At 51.0% G+C, this 20,322-nt stretch overlaps 1 protein-coding gene across 5 annotated transcripts in view; it reads right to left on the bottom strand.

Moving 5' to 3' along the window:
• LOC106752044 (probable JmjC domain-containing histone demethylation protein 2C) overlaps positions 1-20,322 on the bottom strand; it is a 272,261-nt gene that overhangs the window by 205,530 nt on the left and 46,409 nt on the right. For 4 of the 5 annotated variants that reach the window (XM_014633421.1, XM_014633419.1, XM_014633423.1 and 1 more), the window contains exons 2-6: positions 18,981-19,232; positions 17,826-17,939; positions 9,570-9,764; positions 7,517-7,601; positions 6,949-7,037 (exon numbers count right to left, since the gene is read on the bottom strand). In XM_014633421.1, the coding sequence (XP_014488907.1) occupies positions 6,949-7,037; positions 7,517-7,601; positions 9,570-9,764; positions 17,826-17,939; positions 18,981-19,232 (735 nt within the window). The remainder of the gene's footprint in view (positions 1-6,948; positions 7,038-7,516; positions 7,602-9,569; positions 9,765-17,825; positions 17,940-18,980; positions 19,233-20,322) is intronic. The other variant, XM_014633422.1, reaches the window with a different exon arrangement.

Genomic DNA, 20,322 nt, shown 5'->3' with positions numbered 1-20,322 from the left:
CCTCCCCCCCTTCCCTAACGCACTCGCCCCCTTCTCTATGTCTCTCTATCGCTCCCCACAGCCGTTCCCGCCACCACCCCGGCGGCGCCGGTCCCCACCCGCGTGACCTGCCCGAGAATCAATACAGCTACCGACCGCCGCCCCAACCCCATCCGACCATCCAGCCAGCCAGCCACCCCCTGCCCCACCTACTTTCCGCGCTACGCACCCCCTTACACCATTCTCGAGTGCCGATTCCCATTCTGGGTTCGCAGCACCGAGCCATCCCTCCTCCCGCATACTCACCCCCGCGATCCTTCGCGTGTTTCTCTTTCCATCACTCTCACCCTCGCAAGCATCGACCGCGCTCTTCCTCTTCGTGCCATTACCCTTCCTGTTTCTCCTTACTAGCCTCCTCGTCCTTCGTCCCCTCCCCCCCCCTCTGCGCGTCCATCGTTCGTTATCCCTCCCGTCCTCTCTCTCCCCGCCGTCCCTTGACATGCCGCAAGGTTTAGCCGTTTCCCTTGGGCTGCAGACTCGGCCAACCACCACTATTGGCCAAACGATCCTCTAAAACGGCCGGGACCGGGAAGGCATAAAAAGAAGATGAGACGGCGGGAACGAGAGTAGCGAATGGGTCCAGGAAGAAAGAGAGAGAGAGAGAGAGAAAGACAGGGTGAGAAGAAGAGGAGAAAGGGAGACGAAGGGAGAGAAGAAAAGGCGGGAGGGACGCGCGGAGCCGAAGGGAGCGAGAGAAAGCTTACGAGTCGATCGTACCAGGTGAACTTGAGGGAGTCCGAGGGAAACGTTGGCGACCAGCCAACTGCTCCGAACGCGGGGTGCTTGCCCGATATTTACTGGTCCGAGTAAATCGAATCTCCCTGCGAGCGGTATCGGAACTGTGGCGTAGTTACCACGATCCCCTCGACGATTCAACGGAACCCCGTGATCGCGATTCTCATGTTATTGTTTACTCGTCTCACTATCCCCCCCCCTCCCTCCCTATCACAGAGTAATTCCTAATAAGATACCGGCACGGGGAGAAAGTCGATCACCGGTTGACATCTCGCAGAGTCGGTAAGAGCCGACACGGCTGAGTAGACGGCGAGAGAGCGCGCGATCACGCGAAAGCATCATGAAATTTTTGCTGTGTTTACGTTCGCCCGTGACGGTAAGCAGCTTAACGAATTCGATTTCGACCGTTTAACCCGACAAATAATTCGTCAAGAGTTTTCTCTCTCTCTCTCTCTCTTTCTCTTTCCCATTTTCTCCTCATAATATCCTCCTCTGGATATTTGTCTTGTGAATTGTTATCTATCCCCTCCCCCTTTCCTTCGCCGAGTTTATGCCGTTTAAAAAGTTAATTGGCAAATAAAGAAAGAGGAGAGAACGCCACTCCATGGAGGCACCCCCGAAAATAGTCGTCTCGTGGCGAACGGATTTGCCCGGGATTTCCGCGGAACGCGAAACTTTCGCTCGCTTCGCGGGACTTGTTCCGAGAATTTAACCGCTTTTGCGAGAGGAGAGTCCAAGTACGGCGGCGAGTATCGTTTATACGAAAGTCGGGGTGACACTGTTGCGCACTTTGCGACAGCGCCGACGGCTCGTAATTGAAGTCTCGATCCGGGTATTCATCCATCGCGGAAGATGCTTGTGAGTTTAATGAGAAATGAGGGAAATGACGGTCGAAGAGAAATTACAGAAGGTTCTCTTTCTCTCTCTCTCTCTCTCTCTCTCTCAGCGTTGTCGGCATGGCTTGATTCTACTGCTAAAATAATCGAGGTCACAACTCGAGCCCGGGGTACAATCGGTGCCAGCGAAGGAAGAAATAAAAATGAACCACCGGAATAACAAATGATTACTCTCATTCGCGAAAATACGGCTGTTGTAATTTATGCAAGAAGCATTTGAATCTCATTCTTCGTTTAAACGAGCGGCGAGGAAAGTTCAAATCGGAGTTCGATTACCGGGAGATTTAATATTCAATATTAAAAAAGACGCGACGAATGGAACGAATCACCTCGATGTTATCCCGAAGGGAGACTCAATTTCGGATTTATCGTCGAGTCCGCCATTAAAAGCGAATCGGAGAGTTGCGCAACACCTCGAACGTACCAACGGCAAGAATTCGATCGTTACGTTCCCGTTCGATCCCCCGTTATATCCCGCTGACGAATCGATCACACGTCGGGAACTCGCCGGCGAGTTTAAAAGAGTCATAAATAAATTCTGAGAAGCTTCGAAAGCGAGAAAAGCAAAGTCACGATGATTGATCCTACCCGAGGCAAGTGTTTCCTCGTCTCGTAAGCTCTTCTAATGATCGTCTTCGCGGAACTCGCATCGCGTAAGCGAGTCCCATTACGAGTAGTCGCGAGATTTAATCCCTTTCCGTGAGTTTTCGAACTCGTATAAGCCAGCAGCCTCGAACTTTCCGACGTCGCTCGCGGACCGAAGTACCCGGCGTGACTCACGAATTCTACCACGAACGCGCGGCCCGGAAGTTTGTATGCAGCTTACGATGCTCCTGTATGCATCGCGGAAATAGACGAGCGGCGTTACGGGAAGTTTATAAGCGAGCGTTTACTCGATTTTAATTCACGAGCTGCTTCTCCCCCTTCCTCTCTCTCTCGAGCGTTCCGCCCGCGTCGGAAATTATTTTTCACTCTCCGCCCTGGAAATTATAAAACACACGTAAAACGGTGTCTTATAAATAAAGATTCCGCGAATTTTCGCGCGCGCAGCACACCGCGAAGTTATGAGAGAAGAGGATCCATTTTTTCAAAGGGAAAATATCCTCGCGAGATTCCGCGCGCGCACGATCGTTAATCATAATGCCGAAGATCATCGTTTAACTTCGTTCGATGATTGATAAACTCGTTATCATCAATCTCCGCGATAGTTTAGCGCGATGCCGGATAAACACCGCCGTTATTAAAATCTCATTTTCGTAAACGCCTGAGATCGCATGCGAGCCTCGAGTGTGCGAATTTTCCACGAGAGAATAGCGTCTCCCCCCTCCCCCCTATCCTTCCTTTTTAATGCTCGGATAACGCGCGACCTTTAACGCTGCTGACTGGAAAAGCTGTAAAAATGCGATCCAACGCGGCAAATTGCTCCCGCGAGGGGCGTGAGAGATCTAATCGCGAGGATCGCGACGGTAACTTTCGCACGGAGGAGCGCGATAATCCGGGAAGAACCGTGGCGACCTTGCGCCAGGTGATAGCTGAGAAACGCTGGAAAATTCGAAACGGCAATCAAAAGTTGCCGTCGAGTTACGACGGTCTCGACGGCCGCCTTTAAAGAGACTATCCGGGCGCTTTGACAACTTTGAACTTTCGTTCTATCGTTAACTGTGCGATGATTCTCCCTTTCTCTTTCTCTCTCTCTCTCTCTCTCTCTCTCTTTCGCACCCTCTCTTTTGCGAGTTTCGGCGGCCGATTCTCGCGAGTTCGCGGAGTCTGCCGTCCGTCCGAAGAGGGAACGAGTTATTCCCACTTCGAGATTTCTTCGTACTTTACGGAAACTTCGGGGGAAAACTTTCCGAATTCGCCCCCCCCCCCCCTTTCGATCTTACAATATCGTTAATGCGCGAGAGGCTCTCTCCTCTTCGTAGGCCCTGCCTCCACCTCCTCGCCCCACGATCCCCCCGAGGGCGCTCATAAATCATTTTCTTTCGTCGCGAAATCCATCTACGCCCTGCGATTATCTCCCCGCGACGGCGGCAAGGTGGAAACCAGCCAAGGAATTATTTTCTTTCGTGACCTTTGCCATGCCGGAATGCACCGAGCACCGTCGATGAATCGCGCCTCGCTAAGCCGCGAGACAAACGAGCGGCGCGTTCGACGCGAAACTAAATCGAACCCGTCCGGGCGAGGCCGTGCGAGATGTCCGAGGATTACCGAGTGTCCCCTTTGTGTCTGCGGGCTCTCGGGCGGGGAAAATCCAAGGTCGATTTTTCTTCAGCGAGAGAGCAGACGTCCGCAGGACGCACGTTAAATTCGACCCGCTAAACATCCGATCGATAAGGCTCCGATTTTCCACGAAGTTACCGTCGAGTGGCCTCTAATAATGGTAGAAATGAAATTAATAAAAAAAAAAATAAAAAAATAAAAAAAAAGAAGAGAGCAAATTAATTTCGGTCTCTACTTGATTACGTACGTTGCGATATTGCCGCGCGGCTCCGCGTTACTGCAGTTAATATTGATACGCGGCTGAATGATTTTATTAGATTAACGGGAGGGTAGGGGGGTCGGTAGTCTGAATTCTTGCGCGGTTGTCAGGATGACATATCAGCGCGGGGCCCACGCGCTATTGGACCTCTGACGGACGTCTGTGTGTATTTAGGTAAGAGTGGATCCGCGGGCTGGAAATGTACCCCGCGGGATGAATCGATACAAATGTGACATTCAAGTGGCGGTTCGGTTATTTTTGCATGAGATTATAACGGCGTATTTCAGGAGCGCCGGAGTATATACCCCCGACTCGTCAGATCGGAAAAAGACGCGGCGACGTCGCTTAATTATATCCCCCAGATTGGGGAGTTAATAACGATTTCGTGTCAACGCAGGACACGGTTCCGCGCGGAATATGCGATTACGATCGCCGTTATTCTCGTCGCGTTCGTGTCGCCGATCCAGCCAGCCGTCGTGGCGATAAATCGCGAGATTTATGTCGACAAATTTGACAACATAAGCCGCCGGAATAGAACTCACTGATCGCGAGAACAATGCCGAATCGGCATCTAATTTGCATTTATGAAAAGGGCAAAATACTCGCGCTGTCCGTATTAATTAACTGTCGGCGCGACGCGGGAAAGGGAGAGGGAGAGAAAGGGGGGGGGGGGGCCGTTATTTACGGAGAATAATAAATCGTGGCGCCGTGCATACGTACGCGCACACGCGCGTACACAATGATCGCGACGCGTCCTCGTGGAGAGAACTTTCGGAAGCACCGCGAGAAGTGGGACGACCCCCACGTGCGAGCGCGAAAAGGTTCGCGAGCGGCATTCCGGGATTAGCGGGGCGACCTGATCCAATTCTATCGTCGTCTGGTTCGACGATCGCGCTATCTAGAATCCGGGGGCGCACGTCTCTCGCGAAGAGAAATTCATGGCGCAAGCACGCAAGCACGACAGCTATGTCCTCGATTGCCGCCGCGGACGGAAAATCGAGCGAAGGGGACCACACAGGAGACAAACAGCGAGGAAGATAGAGATATGTAGAAAGAGGGGGGGAGAGAGAGAAGCTTTTAGAAGAGAAAGGGGAAGGTGGGGCGGCATTCGCGCACACGACGGACGGAAGTCGGCCGCTAAGGTAGCAACGGACTCTATTCCGGGCTTCCCGATTCCTGAAAGCCCCGAGGGTGCTGCAAGCTCGACTCTATTGATTTCCCGCGTTAAAGGGAAACGTTCCGTGCAAGTAGGCACGTCGTCGTTTTACGCATCGAAAATCCGGAAACACGAGGTACCCCGCCTTCCCCGATCATATCTAATTCAATCACTCGTCTATGTTTTACTACGCGAGTCATTGAGCACAACTCGCTATTTCGCGTGATGAAGCTCCCTCTTTCTCCCTCTCCCTTCCTTTCTCCGTAGTTGAGTTAATTATTAATTAATTGTGTGACGAGCGGTGCAGCGTATTTGATAGCTCTGGGAGCCCATTATCAAAATGAGGAGATCCCGAAGAAGATAATAGCGCGGAATCGGAAAGTTTCGACATTCTCCACGGGTGGATAATTTTGTACATAGAGGTCGGATAAAATATATCAGAGCGCATCGCTCGAAATTCCCGAATGTGCAAGTGCTCGCGAGACAGCTCCATTTATCTCTCTCTCCTTTATAAACGGATTTGCAATTTTATTTAATTTCGGAATATACGCGCTCGGGACGAGAGTGCCAGCGCAATTGTTATCTCGACGCATGATATTTCACGTCGGCGTAATGTCAGCAGGTTTCGTTAAAGATATCCACACGATCGATAATCGATGTCCCATTTTCCGCGCGCTTATCTATAAGCTCCGGCAACACAATAACCGCTGATAACAGCTTCGAGACGATGACGGCGACATCGAAGACGCATTACTCTGCGAGCGCATTACGTCGACGATGCCGCTGAATTATGAAGTGTCCAGCGATTCGGTAAAAATGCCACGGTAAGTACACCGTGCTGACGATCGAAATTGTGGGAAACCTTTCGAAACGGCGATCGATGCCCTCGAGTCGACGACGAGTCGGTTAAACTAACGCGTGCTCGGCGACGCTCGTCTCGAGTGTGCGACGAAGTATGCGTTGCGAAAACGCAACGAGGAAACACGGTCTCTCCTCGGGACATTCGCGATTCCGTACCGCTATCATTGCTATCGCGCGGAGAGGAAGTCACTCGACGCGAGATTATCGCGCCTTGATTCGCGATTCGTTCGCGGCTTGAGCGCTTCGCCGCGACACCGTCGATGAGCGATCTCGCCGAACGTCATCTACTGGTTGCCGTGACCTTACGGAAATTTCAGCCGATTGCGCGGAACAAATATCTGCGGATATTTGCACGGTATTCGAGGAGGTCGATAAGAAGCAGAGAGCTGCGAAGAGTTAATTTCAAGGAGGACTAACGAAAAGGTAAGGAAAAAGAACTCGCGAGAGGGGGGTGAGGAAAAACGGATTCGTCGACGCACTGTCTGACGATTTCAGCGAAATGCTAAAATTCTATTTTCATCGCCGCGACTCGCCTCCCATCGAGGGGAGAATTTTCGTTATCTGAACAATTTGATACAACACGGAAAGTGGGTTGTTCGGATAACGATTAATTAAATTTATTTGTATGGCGCGTGGCGCGCTGAATCACGCACATTTATAGCGCCCGCGTGGAGCATTATGCGGAATGCAAAGAGCACGTCGATACACCTCATATTTACGATATTTGTTATCGTAAACTATGCAGGACGTTTAATAATAGAACGAAATTGGATTTCACTCACCACAACGAGCGCGTGCGTCAGAGCAGTCGATGACCTCGACCTCCTCGGTGTCATGCCGACGACCTCGCCCCTCATGATGCTCTCGACGACTGGGTGTGCGAGAAAAAAGCGAAAACGCCTATCAGCCACGTTTCGAAAATGTTCAGCGTGTTCGGTAATCGTTCCGAAAATTACGATAAAATCCGCGTTAAAAACTTTCGGGAGGGCGCGGTGCGGTCCTTTCGATATTAAATTTTGATTTCAATATCAGATCACTCGATCCTTCTCTGATGACAAGAAGGTATTTTGAACAATATTAAATGGAACGAGATATGAATAAGTTGAGTTAAAAGTTATCGGGAGAACGCGATGTTGTTGTTCGAACTTTCGAATATGAAATTTCGAATTTCGTATCAGATAATTCAGTATCTCCGATTACTCATTGAAGATATTTTCAACCACATTACACAGATAAGTGCGTAGTATCGAGCGATTAGTTTTCTTCAAAATCTCCCATCTTCTCTCGATTTGATTGCACGGAGTTGCCGATTAAACGCGTGCGGTCTCATTCCAAGCTAACGTTTCTTACCTCCATCGCCGATAAGCCGCATTTGTACTAAGGTGGGATCCTCGTTGTGATCTTCGAGGACCGTGTCGTCGGTGACAGTCAGGTCCTGGAAGTATATTAAAAAGAGAGAAGTGTCATTAAAGTTCGTATAAACCTATCACGGATCTATCAGGCGCAATTAATCCGCTTCGCGTCGCGCGATCTCCCGTTAAAAATAAAGCCAGATCGCAGACGAGCACTCTTCGATCCGCAATTACCTACACGCTCTGTTCCATCTCTCTCTTTCTCTCTTCCTCTTTCGTCATCGATATCCTCCGTCGTTAAACACAACGGACGTCGTAAATAACCGCTATTCGCGGCGATATCGGAGAGCCGAGACACCGGTCCGTCTTTCAGGTTCGTCGATCTCACGAGCGATTGTATTCGCGTTGCCCAACGATCCACATCTGCACTTGCCTCGCGGGCGCGTTAATCGATTTCGATTCTTCCGAGAAATTTCGCGATTCCCCAAAACGCGCGCGCGCGCGTCCGTCCCAATTTGCGGGTCAGAGATCGGTCGATCGACGGTCTGGCTGCTCGTTAAGACCCGTCACGATCGACGCCTCCCCTTGTCAATACGCTTAACTGATCGGCGACGAGACAGAGTCGTCCGCCGATTGCGAGATACGTGACGCGGGCCATTCGTGTCTGCCGGCCATCGATTTCCGGCGAGAGCAATTTTTGCCGGGAAAAGGACGTTTCTCGATTCGCATTCTTTTCGGTTGTCTTCCCTCTGTTTTGTTTCCGAGCGCGCGCGAGAAAAGCCCGACGTCATGGAAGCGTTCGTCTGATACATCAAACTAAACGGAACTCTGCGATTTCGCATTCGCATTAATTTATCAATGTATCGCGTAATGGATGATAATGCAGGCGCTTTTTGCCTCGCGTGCGTTTTGACGGCTCCTCGTCTCCTCCGCGGGGTATTTCATTAGAGTCTTTGTCCGCAACGAGGCGGACGCTACGACGGGGAATATTTGAGTAAACTTCAACGAGCAAGCGATTCGATTCCCCTGGCACTTTAGAGGAATATTCGCGATAGACGTACGCGATGGGTATAAAGAGACGGAGAGACGGAGAGACAGAGAGAGAGAGAGAGAGAGAAAGCGAACGACAAAAGGTTGCCGCGACAACCCACCGATATTTTATGTTCCTACGCCCTTCGATCCTTACACCTTTTTCCGGAACGTTTCCTCGTCGCTGACTATTTCAGGGATTTAGTTTTCCAATAGGAATGCCGCGCCAGTGCCAGGATAAATTATCGGAAGCTTTCGCCGAGAGGCAAGACGAGGAGGAGGATTACCTTCGCGGTGAGTCTGTCGTTCGTTCCAACGTCTTAAGATGTTTAACGGTAAAAAGGACGGGAATATCGGGCAGAGGAAGAAATTGGCTCGACGGAGAGCCACTTCGCCGAGCGCGGTTACGTCTTCTTTCGGCGCGACGCGATGAATCAGCAGCGAGTTTCAACGCGCTTTGTCGTCCGTTGTGTTTCACGACGAGTGCGACACGAGTACAATCGTTGAAAATAGTCGCGGCGCGAACGTTAAGCGCGGTTTTACGCTAAACGTGGCGCCGATAAATGATTGCTCGACGTTCAATAGGCGCGATCTAATTGCGGCGACTAAAATTGGAACTCTTCCTTTAGCTCTCGTCTCGCTATCAATCACGTCGCTAATGGATTGATCCGTATTAATGAGGCTCGATCCAAGTATGGAACACGCAATATCGAATAAAATTTCATCTCCCCCCTTACACATCGCCTCAGTATCGATTCGCACGCGGAGAAGACAAAGCCGTTAAAAATAGAGACGCGTGACGATCGAGCCTGCCGATTTCGTCCGAACGACATTTCCGACGCCGAATCGCCCGCGAATATCGAGTGTTGCGCGCACGAGACATATTGGAAACTAAGAAGAATGCGAGATCGGATACGAGATCGCGGACGATAGCGGAGTGGAAAGTCCGAGTAGCCGCAGTGCAGCTTGGACAGTTTCCGTCCGGGAGATCGTCATGATATTTATTATCCGACCGGTCTTACCTTGGTGGACTCGTTGTAACCGACGATCACGGCTGTGTACCATTGTGTGGTGCCTTCCGCCCGATAAACTTCGACCCTGAAACCGACCAGGACGCTGGGCGTAGTCAGCAGGATTCTCTGGCCGTCCTGCATCTCGGCCCATCTCCTAACGGCGTTTCCCCAGGGCATCGTGCCCTTAGTCAGCTCCCAGTCCTGCTGCAAAGACGAGGAAAAAGGCCGTAGTTGAAGGTTCGTCCGTGGAACTTGATTAAGAAGGGCGGTCTACTCCCCGCACATCCGAAGAAGCTGTCCGCGATTTCGGTGGAGGAAATGAGGAAGGTAGGAGGCGAAAAATCCGGTGCGATTTCGTGAGAGATCACGAAGGGAGTAAAAGCGACTGCGGGCCGAGTTTTGTATGACATTGTTTCTTTCATCGCTTCTAGATCCGATGAGAGTTTCAGTCGATCAATTCGCTAATATGAATCTTGAAAGTGTCCCGGATAAGTTCACTTAGAAACAATCGCACGGAGAGACATCGGTGGATCGGACGTTTTTACTTAAAGTAACGTTAAATTCGCATAAGTAGGCCGGTGACGCTAACTTTTCCGTAAAATCGCGGTTCACTCGCTTTCGCACATATTTTCAGCCATTTTAGCAGCCTCTGCGGCGCTGAAAATACGAAAATACACGCGCCAGCATTGCCGGGTTTGTTTGCAATTCCGTCGGTTTACTTCGCCGCATCTCATAATGAATGTATTTTAACGGGCGATAATAATATCACTGAGATATCCGTTGGTCGGATATCTCGAAACATCGTTAAATTAACATACAGGGTGACTCGCGAAAATATTCAAGCGACCTCGTTCAATTTGCAGATGAGAGTGCCGTACGTTCGGCCGCTTCCGTCGGCGATGATCCCTAACGTTGTCGGTGTCGTTAATACGCTAAATAAAGAGACGCGTTCTGTTTCATTCCGCATCGCCGTGCTCGCGATTCCGTTTTTACCTCGCGCGCGTTAATGCGATTACAACGTGTCACGTGTGGGATAACGGTTCGATATGTGCGCGACGCGAACGATGGCACCGAGACACTCGAAATATCAAATCCGTCTAGCCGGGACCGAGAAACGCGCATTATCGCGTTTGCCTCTTCGATCGGCAGCCGATATCGGAATATATTATCCGCGCGCGCGCGCGCGAGAAAGAGAGAAGGAGAGAGAGAGAGAGAGAGAGAATACAGCGTCAGTCGAGCAATTAGATCCGACACGACCGGAATCGCCGTTGAAATATTTAACGTTCTTTTACCGTCGAATCTACAATCGGATATCCCGCGATGATTCTCCGCAAATTAAGATGTCATCGAGATTGCGGCATTGAAAAACGTTAATTACGCTCGCGTCTGGCTCCCCAGGCGTCCATAAAATATCCAAGGAATGCGGTTAATTAATATGAGCGACACGGACGATACATCGTTCGTATCACTTACGCGGACAATATACATTTTGTATCAACGATAACGACGAGTCTGGCCTTTTTTCAGACGATCGCTCCTCTCCCGACGACGACGAGACGTCGTACAGGCTCGCCCGAGCGAGCACATCTCCTCGCGTTACGCCATCGCTACGCCGTTACGTCAGACGTGTTATGCAATCGTTGCGCACAGCGTGACGGCTCGAGGCGCGTTAATGGCGGTAATACAACGGCAATTAGAACGTTATTACCGAAGCGTCGAGAGCACTTAACGTCCGCAACGTGCTCGCGAAACGCGATTCACGGGACACCCCGTACGGGACAGATCTATCCGCTTCTCCCATTCATTTCCTATTCGCGGATCTCCTTCCCCCTCCCCCCGTGATTTCCACTCGACTTCGCCTAAGAGGAATTCTCATTCTCGATTATCGAGATATTTAACATTGACGGTTAACGCGAGAAGATCGACGCGCGGAATTAATCCGCCGTAGACGCTCCGCCGCTTTCCTCCGCGAGAGCGCGAGAGAATCTCTTGGAAAATTCACCGACCGATCGGTAGGAGAGAAACGCGATCGGGACGATTTATCGACGCGAACGGCCGCGACCTAGCGACAGGAGGCATTACGATTCGACCAGATTTAACGGCGCAAGTTTAAACTTCTCCTCCGGCCGCTATTATCTTATGTTCGCTACGGTTTGCATATTTTTTCAACTTCTCCGCGGTTATTCCTAGAGTCTTCATTACGCCTGAATGAGCCCAACGAGACGAATGCGCCCGGCGAGTGGAAAGGCGACCTCGTAGAATCGAAAGTTCGTAATTACGCAAATAATAATTACCTTTCGAGACCGAGAGCGCTTTGAACTCGATCTATTCCGCGGACTGACATCGGCTGAAGCGCTACGGCGCAAACTTCTACATTCGTTGTAATTCAAAACACGTCGATTTGATATCGCGCGTGATACTTCTCTCTCTCCGTAAAACCCGTACAAGATTGACCGATGTTAATGAACGAAACGTTATCTTATAATCGCATCGATTCCGCGGCTTAATGTCGAGATCACCAGGATGATACGATGACGTTAGATCTCGACATCGAGACATCAGAGGAACACCGCGATGGTATCAGACGCTAGATTGCGTCTTCATATCGTTCGCGGGAAATTATTGGCCGCTCTCGCGAAAAATCGTGCTCCGTCGCGCGCGCGCGAGATGGGAAGACGCGTGAAACATTGAGGGACGTGTTATATAATAATATCGATTAACGCGCTCTCCCGTCGCGACAATCATACATTCGCAAGTGTCCCGCCGAGCGAGATGTCATTCGGATAAAGAGTGCTCTCGCGAATGTATGCCGCGCAACGGGTCCATATGAATGTGTAGCGCTCTCCGTCTTTAAATTATCATCTAAATTATCTCGTCGTGCGACGCGTCCGTCGGCTGGCTGTCCTACACCTGCGTAAGTACCTGCGTGTGTGTACGTAGCCTCACATCTCTCTCTCTCTTTCTTTCCCTCTCACACTCGCAATTCCCTCGTCCATCATAAACGAAAGTGCTGCGCAAATAACTAACCGACCGACGCGCTCGGCACAATTTGTAGCTATTGTAAAGTCATCGTGCGCGCTCATGACGGCGACGTAATCGACATTTTGCGCAACGACATACGGCGTCCGGAGCAGAAGGAGACCCCCGGCGAGAATATTTTCCGCTCGCCGATCGTCGAACGTCGCGTGTGCGTCGAATCGCCCGAATCGAGAAGCGCCTCGATCCACGTCTGGAAGCGTATCAATTATAACGCCAGCACGGCCGGCGGGGCTGGTCTCAGGGTCGATCAGATTATCCGACGACCGCTGAATTATTCGTACGCACGATAATTCGATCCGGGAGCGTCAATCGGACCGTTCGTTCCTTATTTACGTGGATTATACGAGGCCGTGTGTCTCGCCCGGCCGGCTTTCCAAAGGGGTTTCTCTTTCAAAGAGCGCCCCCCTAAATCCCGTCCGATCGTATTTCCCCGCGATTTTAATCCAGGGGCCACGATGGAATTTCCGAGCGGTGTCTCGTCGAGACGAGTCCGATCTTCCGCGCCTGCCTTCGATTATCATACCGGACACGAGGCCGGCAGGTGCGTTATTCTTCCCGCAGATCTCCAAATGCCCGTCACACGATCCGTTTCAATAGAATCAAGTTATCGAGCGGTTAACGCACGGGGCCATTATTATCGTTCGTACCGTTCTTTTCCGAGCGAAACTCCAAAGGGAGATCCGCCGAGGCGTCGCCTCCCTCGGGACGAGAAATTATCGGTCGGAAAAATCCACGCCAGGTTGTGTCGGCTGTTATCGCGTTCTATCGCGCGGCTTCTCATTAGCAGTTGCCAACGCGCCAGCTAATTAATTGAGGAGGTTCCTTAATTAAGAACCGCGTTCGCCGTTAATCGCGATGCGCTCGTGGCGCGAGGCCCAAGTGCCGCCATCGGTCTGAAGGTAACTATAGGCAGGTGATTGTCACGAAGGGCGAAGCTTAAATCGACGAGTACACGGCAGATGCGTGTAATGAAGGATCGCCTTTCGGACGGGGCCGTTTTTTCTCGCGCCCATATCCGCTCGGATAAAATCGGGCCGCTATTTCGCCGACATTCTCCCTATCGGCCGTATGTATGTACGTATGTAAGGTCTTATCGGCTCGCGCTAAGACCCTGCCAATGGCCGATAAATGCCCGGCGAGTTCGCGGCGTCATTTATAATCGGAGCCGTTTCGTAACTGGATAGTACACGGACGCAAGCCCGCTTTGTAGAAAGTTAACCTTCGGGGCTATCTCGCGGCGTAAGGTATCCCTTGACTTGATTTCAACGACGGATCCCTCCCGGCGAGTTTATAGCCGATATGTTTCCCCCTTAGGGGAAATTCCGCACGGATAACTTATCGCATTACCGCTGCTGATACCGCGTCTCGCTAATTAGACCCCGTGATTACTCAAATCCCGAAAGCATTCCTCCGTGATTCTTTGTGATAATTCTAAATCGAAGTATCCCTAAAATGCAATCGAAATCCTATCGAAAGTTCGCCCGGGATCTGGAATTCAATTAGGACCCGGGCGGAGTTCAGTTTTAACTAGTCGCGCGCATCTTTGAAGGTACTCTCTCTCATAATCATTTTCGAAGTTCAAACGGGGAGTGATTAAGCCGATCTCCCATTCTGTACGAATGAATGGAATTACTTTCCGAGATAAGAGGCGGAGGGAGAAGATTTTCCTCCGGCTTCTTTCGCCACCAGGACTCCGGTGCGAGGATCGCGCGAAGACAAGCCGAGGGTACAATGCCGCGGCGTCGTGCTTGGCCAAAGACCGTTAGACAGAACGGGAATATGTTGGCGCCTCGGCTTGGCTGTGTTCCAACGTTCCCCGATGATCGTGTGCACGCGCGCACTACCGACGTGGGTCGCCAAACCGGCAGCGATGCCTCCGGCGAGAAGGCTGCCAGCCAACGGCCATCGGCGTCGCTAGGATCTTCCTCGAGGACGGAGGTGGAAATTGTAACAGGCTTCTCGCGTTCCTCGCCCGCGTTAAGGAACGACGCGAGTATTCGAAGATATCCGCGATTAAAGCTACACGGTAATAAGAATGTTGCGTTAAAAACGGTTCGCTGAATATTTTTTATTATTTTAACATGGAAAATGTGTGTGAAGTATACAAGTATAATGTTAAATTAACAAATTCACCTTGTCGGCGTGTTATCTTTTAACTTTTGATATTCACGTAGTAACGCGAAATTTCACACGGAGACAAACATTCGGCCGGTACAGCGAATTGTCAGTTTTACTATAACGACAGCAAAAAGATTTGTTAAGAGCATCAATTGTTTCTGCTGGATATATGTACGGCAGAATAATTTGGTTGCGTCAACTAAATTTAATCGCTGTCACAACGACGTTTCGCTAAAATGGTAAAGCTCCCGTCTGACAAATCGTTTTGCCATGTCACCATAGTGCAATTGACTGATAATCCGCCGTGCCAGCGACGCATTTTCCTTCGTGAACCGTTTCTAACGCCAAATTTTTCACCGTATACAATCCGAATTTGTCGCGGGATCTCAAAATCTCTCGAGTGTATCTCAACGATTAAATGGACCCCGAACCGGAGTGAAGGGTTCGTAGATTTAAACCGTCAACCGGATTGCGCGATATAGAAAGCGTAGAATGCGAAGGAACGCGGTTGCGCCCATGGCTAACGACGATGCAACGAGAGCAGCAAAGCGAAAGCCTAGACGTCGTCTTGAGAAAGAGAGAGAGAGAGAGAGAATGTTGCGCGCAAGTGCACGCGTGCACGTGAGCGCGAGGAGGTATATGCGGCGCGATGCAGCGAGGAGAAAGAACCCGTTGCATTTATAGTTCAGGGTCAGCACACTCGCGCGGTTCTCGCAACTCGGAGCGAATTCGGCCCACCTCCTCCTCCGAGCGCGCCGTTTCTTCCCCCTCCTCCCTCCTTTTTTCCTTCCTCTCGCACTTAACCATCGACTTTCTCCTTTTCCCGAGCGAGCCGGGCAAAACAGCGCGGCGCGAGTAAAGATCTATAGCCGGTCGTGAGAGAGAAAGAGATTGCACGTTAAAGTGAGAATCGATTTATCATCGCGGAGAGAATCCAAGGAGACGCCGCCACCTTAGCGAGGCGCTTCGTTTGTCGGGGTTTTGCACGAGACAACGGTTCGTTTCTCAAGATCGGCCGTGAGTGTCGAACGTCGTTTCGAGTTGAAGGACTGGCGAGGAAATTTGGCGGTCAATATGTCACGAGCGGAACACGGACAGAGCGGTGGATTGTTAATAGTCCGGGTAATTCGGAAAGTTATTTAATCCTCCGGTCAAATAGTCCTCCGAGCCCTTCCGCGTCGAACGCTCGCCGAGGTAGGTTTTAACGCTCGCGATATTCAACCGTGAGACAGCAGTTCCAGATTTCTGACGTGGCGGCAGAAATCTCGCGCGGATCGCGAAAAGGTAATCCGTCTTGTTTTGAGATCGTCACGCGGACGGCAGAGAGCGGATCTGAAAGGTGAGAGACACATCTGAACCTGACCGCCGTCTGAAAGTTTTCGCCGCACGTAAACGACTTACAAGCCCGCGCCGCCCCGACGAAACCGGGGGAAAGTTTAAACGGTAAAAGTTTCCCGGTAGTTTAATTACTTGGAAACAATTCCACCTCGCGCACTCTTCCTATCCGGTGTAACAGAAGTGCGGCAACTTCCGGCCGGCCACACACACACACACACGTATACACACACGCACACGATGATCTCTTTCCCCTCGCTGGAAGAGAGACAGGTCGATCGATGAATATTTTGTTCTTTCCCTCGCGTGTCTCGCATTTCTTTATCTCGAATCCTCGCTGACGAGGACGCTGACGACACACCGGCATTCATTACAGCCGTCTTAAACCGATCCGATGAAGAGTCGGTTAAGTGACGTCGCTCAAAGGTCGAAGGTAATATCGGAGTTTATTAATCGCGTTTGTAGAGGCGTCGCGCAACCCGGCCGATTCTATCTCCCGTGTCTAATGGAATACTCGATGAACAGTACTATAACGGATTGCGAGAGGGGGAGGAAAAACGGTTGAACGTGTGATATAGCGCTCGATAACTCGCTTATGAGTGGGAGCTTCGATAACACGGGCGGATAAGCCGGAATAAAACGCGCTACCGGGAGTGGAGTGAGAAAAAAAGGAAAATTCCAGCGCAGTTGCGACGGGGGATCGTATCAACGAGAGAGCGGCAGAGCCGACGTCGCGGATGTAAGTACTTCTCGTGCGGCGCGAGACCGTTAATCTAGATAATTCATACGGCCGCGGCGCGCTGTGTTATTCGCGCGGTAGAGACAATGCTTTCGGGATGCGCGAGTCTACGCCCGCTAATAAGTTCCCGCGAATTCGTCATTGCGGAATAGGAGAGCCGGGTATCTCCGCAAGAAGGAACATCGCGCCGGCAAGTTCGGCCGTATAATTCCCGCGCACCGCGCGAAAGTGAAACGGAAACTCGAGTCAAAGTTCGGCTCCAGCCGGCAAGTTCGGTCGAGTCTTCCGCGTGTTGTAGCTCTTATACGAGAAGTTGGACAACGAGTCCCGTGAAAGATTACTTACAGCAGCAGCGACGGAAGAGAGAGACGCATGTCCGTTGCCCCGGAGGGGTGTCGGACGCGCCAATGGCTGTGAAACTTGTTCCCTAACTAAGTTCCATCGTCCCTAACGAAGTAAGTTTCCAGTCGTAAAGCGGAAGTGGCCGCAGCGGCCGAACTCGCGCGGGCTCTTAATCGCTTCGGGATCCCATCGCATCTCGCGCGTGAAATGCGCGCGGGACGCCGCGCGTCGCGGAAATTAGGAAGGAAACGAGATAACGAATTGCGTCAATGTACNCCCCCCCCCCCCCCCCTCGTACGGACCCAGTCACCGGAAATTGTCTCCGTGCTTCTCGCTCGCGCAAATTTCGCGCACGTTTTACGTCCCTCGCATTCCGCCGTCGCCGTGGCGGCGAGGGAGCAGGTGCAAGCGCTCTCCGGTGAATGACCGATTAAGGAATGCCGTTGGATTATTCAGTCCTTTCGCCGAACGAAAACGTCAGTTTCGTTTCGCCCCGGGTCTGAGACGTGGGACGAGGGGTGTGTTAAATCCGCCGATGCCGTTACCGCGGCGAAAAGTGCACCGTGTTCGCGGTGAGACACAGGAAGCGTCATTTCATCGCATGCGACTGCAAGGAGGAAGTCGCGGGATCGATAGTCACGTATGACGCTCCAAGTCTCAACAATCGGAGGCCATTCCGAGTGGGTACTTACGGTGAACGGTTTCAGCTTCGAGTAATCGACGAAGTCCAGTTTGCGGTCCTGCATAAACTCGATCGGCATGGCGTCCTCGTGCAACTCCGCGCGTGCCACGAGCGGATAGAAAGTCTGGAAGCACAGACGGTCCTCGATCATCTCGCGAAATGACACTCCGGCCGAGCGGCACGTTTTCGTTATTTTACGTTTGCGTCCGCGTTGCATTTATTAATTCAATTTCATCTCTGATTAAAAACAAGAAAAATGGAGAAAAAATTTATCCAATATTCCGGCGGACTGAAATTAATTATTATTAAATGGGGGGGAGGGAAAAAAAGGGGGAAAAGAGCAGCAACGCAACGGCGATCCTTCCCGGGCGGTATTTACCGTTCCGTGAGTGAAGTTTTGATTTTAGAATTTCGCCTCAAAAATCCACACAGAAGGCAAAGTTTAACATTATATAAATGTAATTACTTTTGCGCCGTTGAATCTACGCAAAATAATTAAGCTCGCTCAATCGGAGTATTAAAATTTTAACGAGCAAAAAAGCACCGAACCAATGGAACGCGCGGCGAGTCTGTTTTATACCGGTCGAATTGTGTCGATCGTAAAATTTATTCAACGGGAATGGAATCGGGGGTATTTCATTAATTAACCACGGACTGATTAATATTCGAATGGGTGGCGAGCATCCTCATTTACCGCCGATAAAATATGAAAGATTTGCATGAAAAATGGTAACCCGTGACAACGTCCGTATATAATTCGAAGGAAATCGCACGCGATAAGTTGATGAATTTCACGCATATTACATACGTGATTACGAACGCGTGTGTTTTTCCCGACAATATTTTCGACGTTCCAAATGATCCCTGAAATATTTTACGATGGAGAGGGGGGGGGGGGCAAAAAGTTAACTCCAGCTCGTAACGCATTCTCGTATAAATAAAAAGGAGAGACATTTTGAAATAAATGCGTGAAATATTTGCGCAAAGTTTTCCACGCTATCCTTCAAACGCGCGCTCATCCATCATCATTCCAGGTCCGAGCTTTATGAAAAGTCGAAAAGCGGAAGGCCGCTACACTTTTCGCGATCCTCCGACGTTAACGAGGAGAGATCGCGACCCGAAGTCTCGTAAGCGGCGAACTCGAGCAGAATTGATTTTTACTTACGAGAGCCGGCCAAGCAACAGTGTCGGCGACCGCCGTGGCGCCCCTGAGCGGTTTCCCGTTAATGCGATGCTGATGGTGGTTATTGTTCGCGTGATTGTGATGATCGATAGGGATGAGACTGGCGTGCCTGGGGTCGGGTCGTTCGGCCCAGTAGAGACCTCGTTCGATGAGAAAGAAGGAGAACACGGCATCCCTGTGAGGCGACAGCCACTCTCTCCTTTGCCACTCCACGTCGTCGTATTCTACGAGGATCTGCAAGCATAGGACGGAAACGTGCGTGTGTATCGAACGTATCTCACCCGTCGAGAGTTCAGTCCGACGATCGAGGCTTGATCTCCTAAGTGTCGTATCGACGAAGGTTATCTCCAAGGCGACAGACTCGTCCCGAATATCTCGGAGGAAAAGTCAGCTCGAAAATATCTCCTTGGAACGGATCGCGGCGACAGACGCGTCGCTTCTCCGTTCGTTGGAGAAATATTTCCGACGTGGTGCAATATTTTCGAGCGATCCTCCCCGGATTAAGCGGTATTGCGAGAATAATCCCGCGCCGTTCTTTCTTTAGCGAGTCACCGCGCGGGTAATGACGCGCGAAATAATGCATCTCGATCGCGCGCGGCGCTAATTGGAAGCTTTCAAAACAGCGGTCGCTACATACGAGGTGAAATCCGTACGGGTTCTATTTATTCCGCGGAATCACGGACAGAGAGAGAGAGAGAGAGAGGAGAGGGTTAAGGATTAAACCGCTCTCGACAATGAGCGGTTATCGTGCGCGAACGATGCGAGGGCGGGACCTTCCCAGCCTTCCACGTAACGCAACCATCCAGTTAATTATCGGCGTCTGTTATCGCGATATCCATGCGTGCTAATGCGTTATCGAGCTTCTCGCTCGATCCTCCAGGAACACGCGCGCAACAAAATGGCGCGCCGATGAATTGTCACGAATACGCCACGATGAGAAAGAGGCCGGACGGAGAGGGGGTGGGTACATACACGTGGGAATGGCGCAATTAATATGTATTATTCATAACCTCCAGGTTGGAGCAGAAAGCGCGGAGGCTGTCGGGATAACGATGGGTCCGGAGGCAGGGTGTAGTAGGATTTGCACACGCACGGTTTACTCACGGGCCTTGTCAGCGCGACAGATTCGACGCTGAGAGCGGGCTGAATCGAATGACGGATGGTCATTCCGTGTTCTCTTCGCGCCGAAAGCGCGTATCCTAATTTCACGGAAATTCCATCACGGACGTCGCTCGTCGAGTCTCCGATTTCTTCGGATATTTCCGGCCGCGAAACTTTCGCGGGGCGAAATTTAGAATCGGGATTTTCCTTCGAGCGAAATATC

Source organism: Dinoponera quadriceps, unplaced genomic scaffold, assembly GCF_001313825.1.
Source record: "Dinoponera quadriceps isolate SergipeBrazil2010 unplaced genomic scaffold, ASM131382v1 scaffold424, whole genome shotgun sequence".
In the NCBI taxonomy this organism is placed as follows: domain Eukaryota; kingdom Metazoa; phylum Arthropoda; class Insecta; order Hymenoptera; family Formicidae; genus Dinoponera; species Dinoponera quadriceps.
Note: the sequence above shows the minus strand (reverse complement) of the source record. Positions and strands in the feature narration are given on the sequence as shown.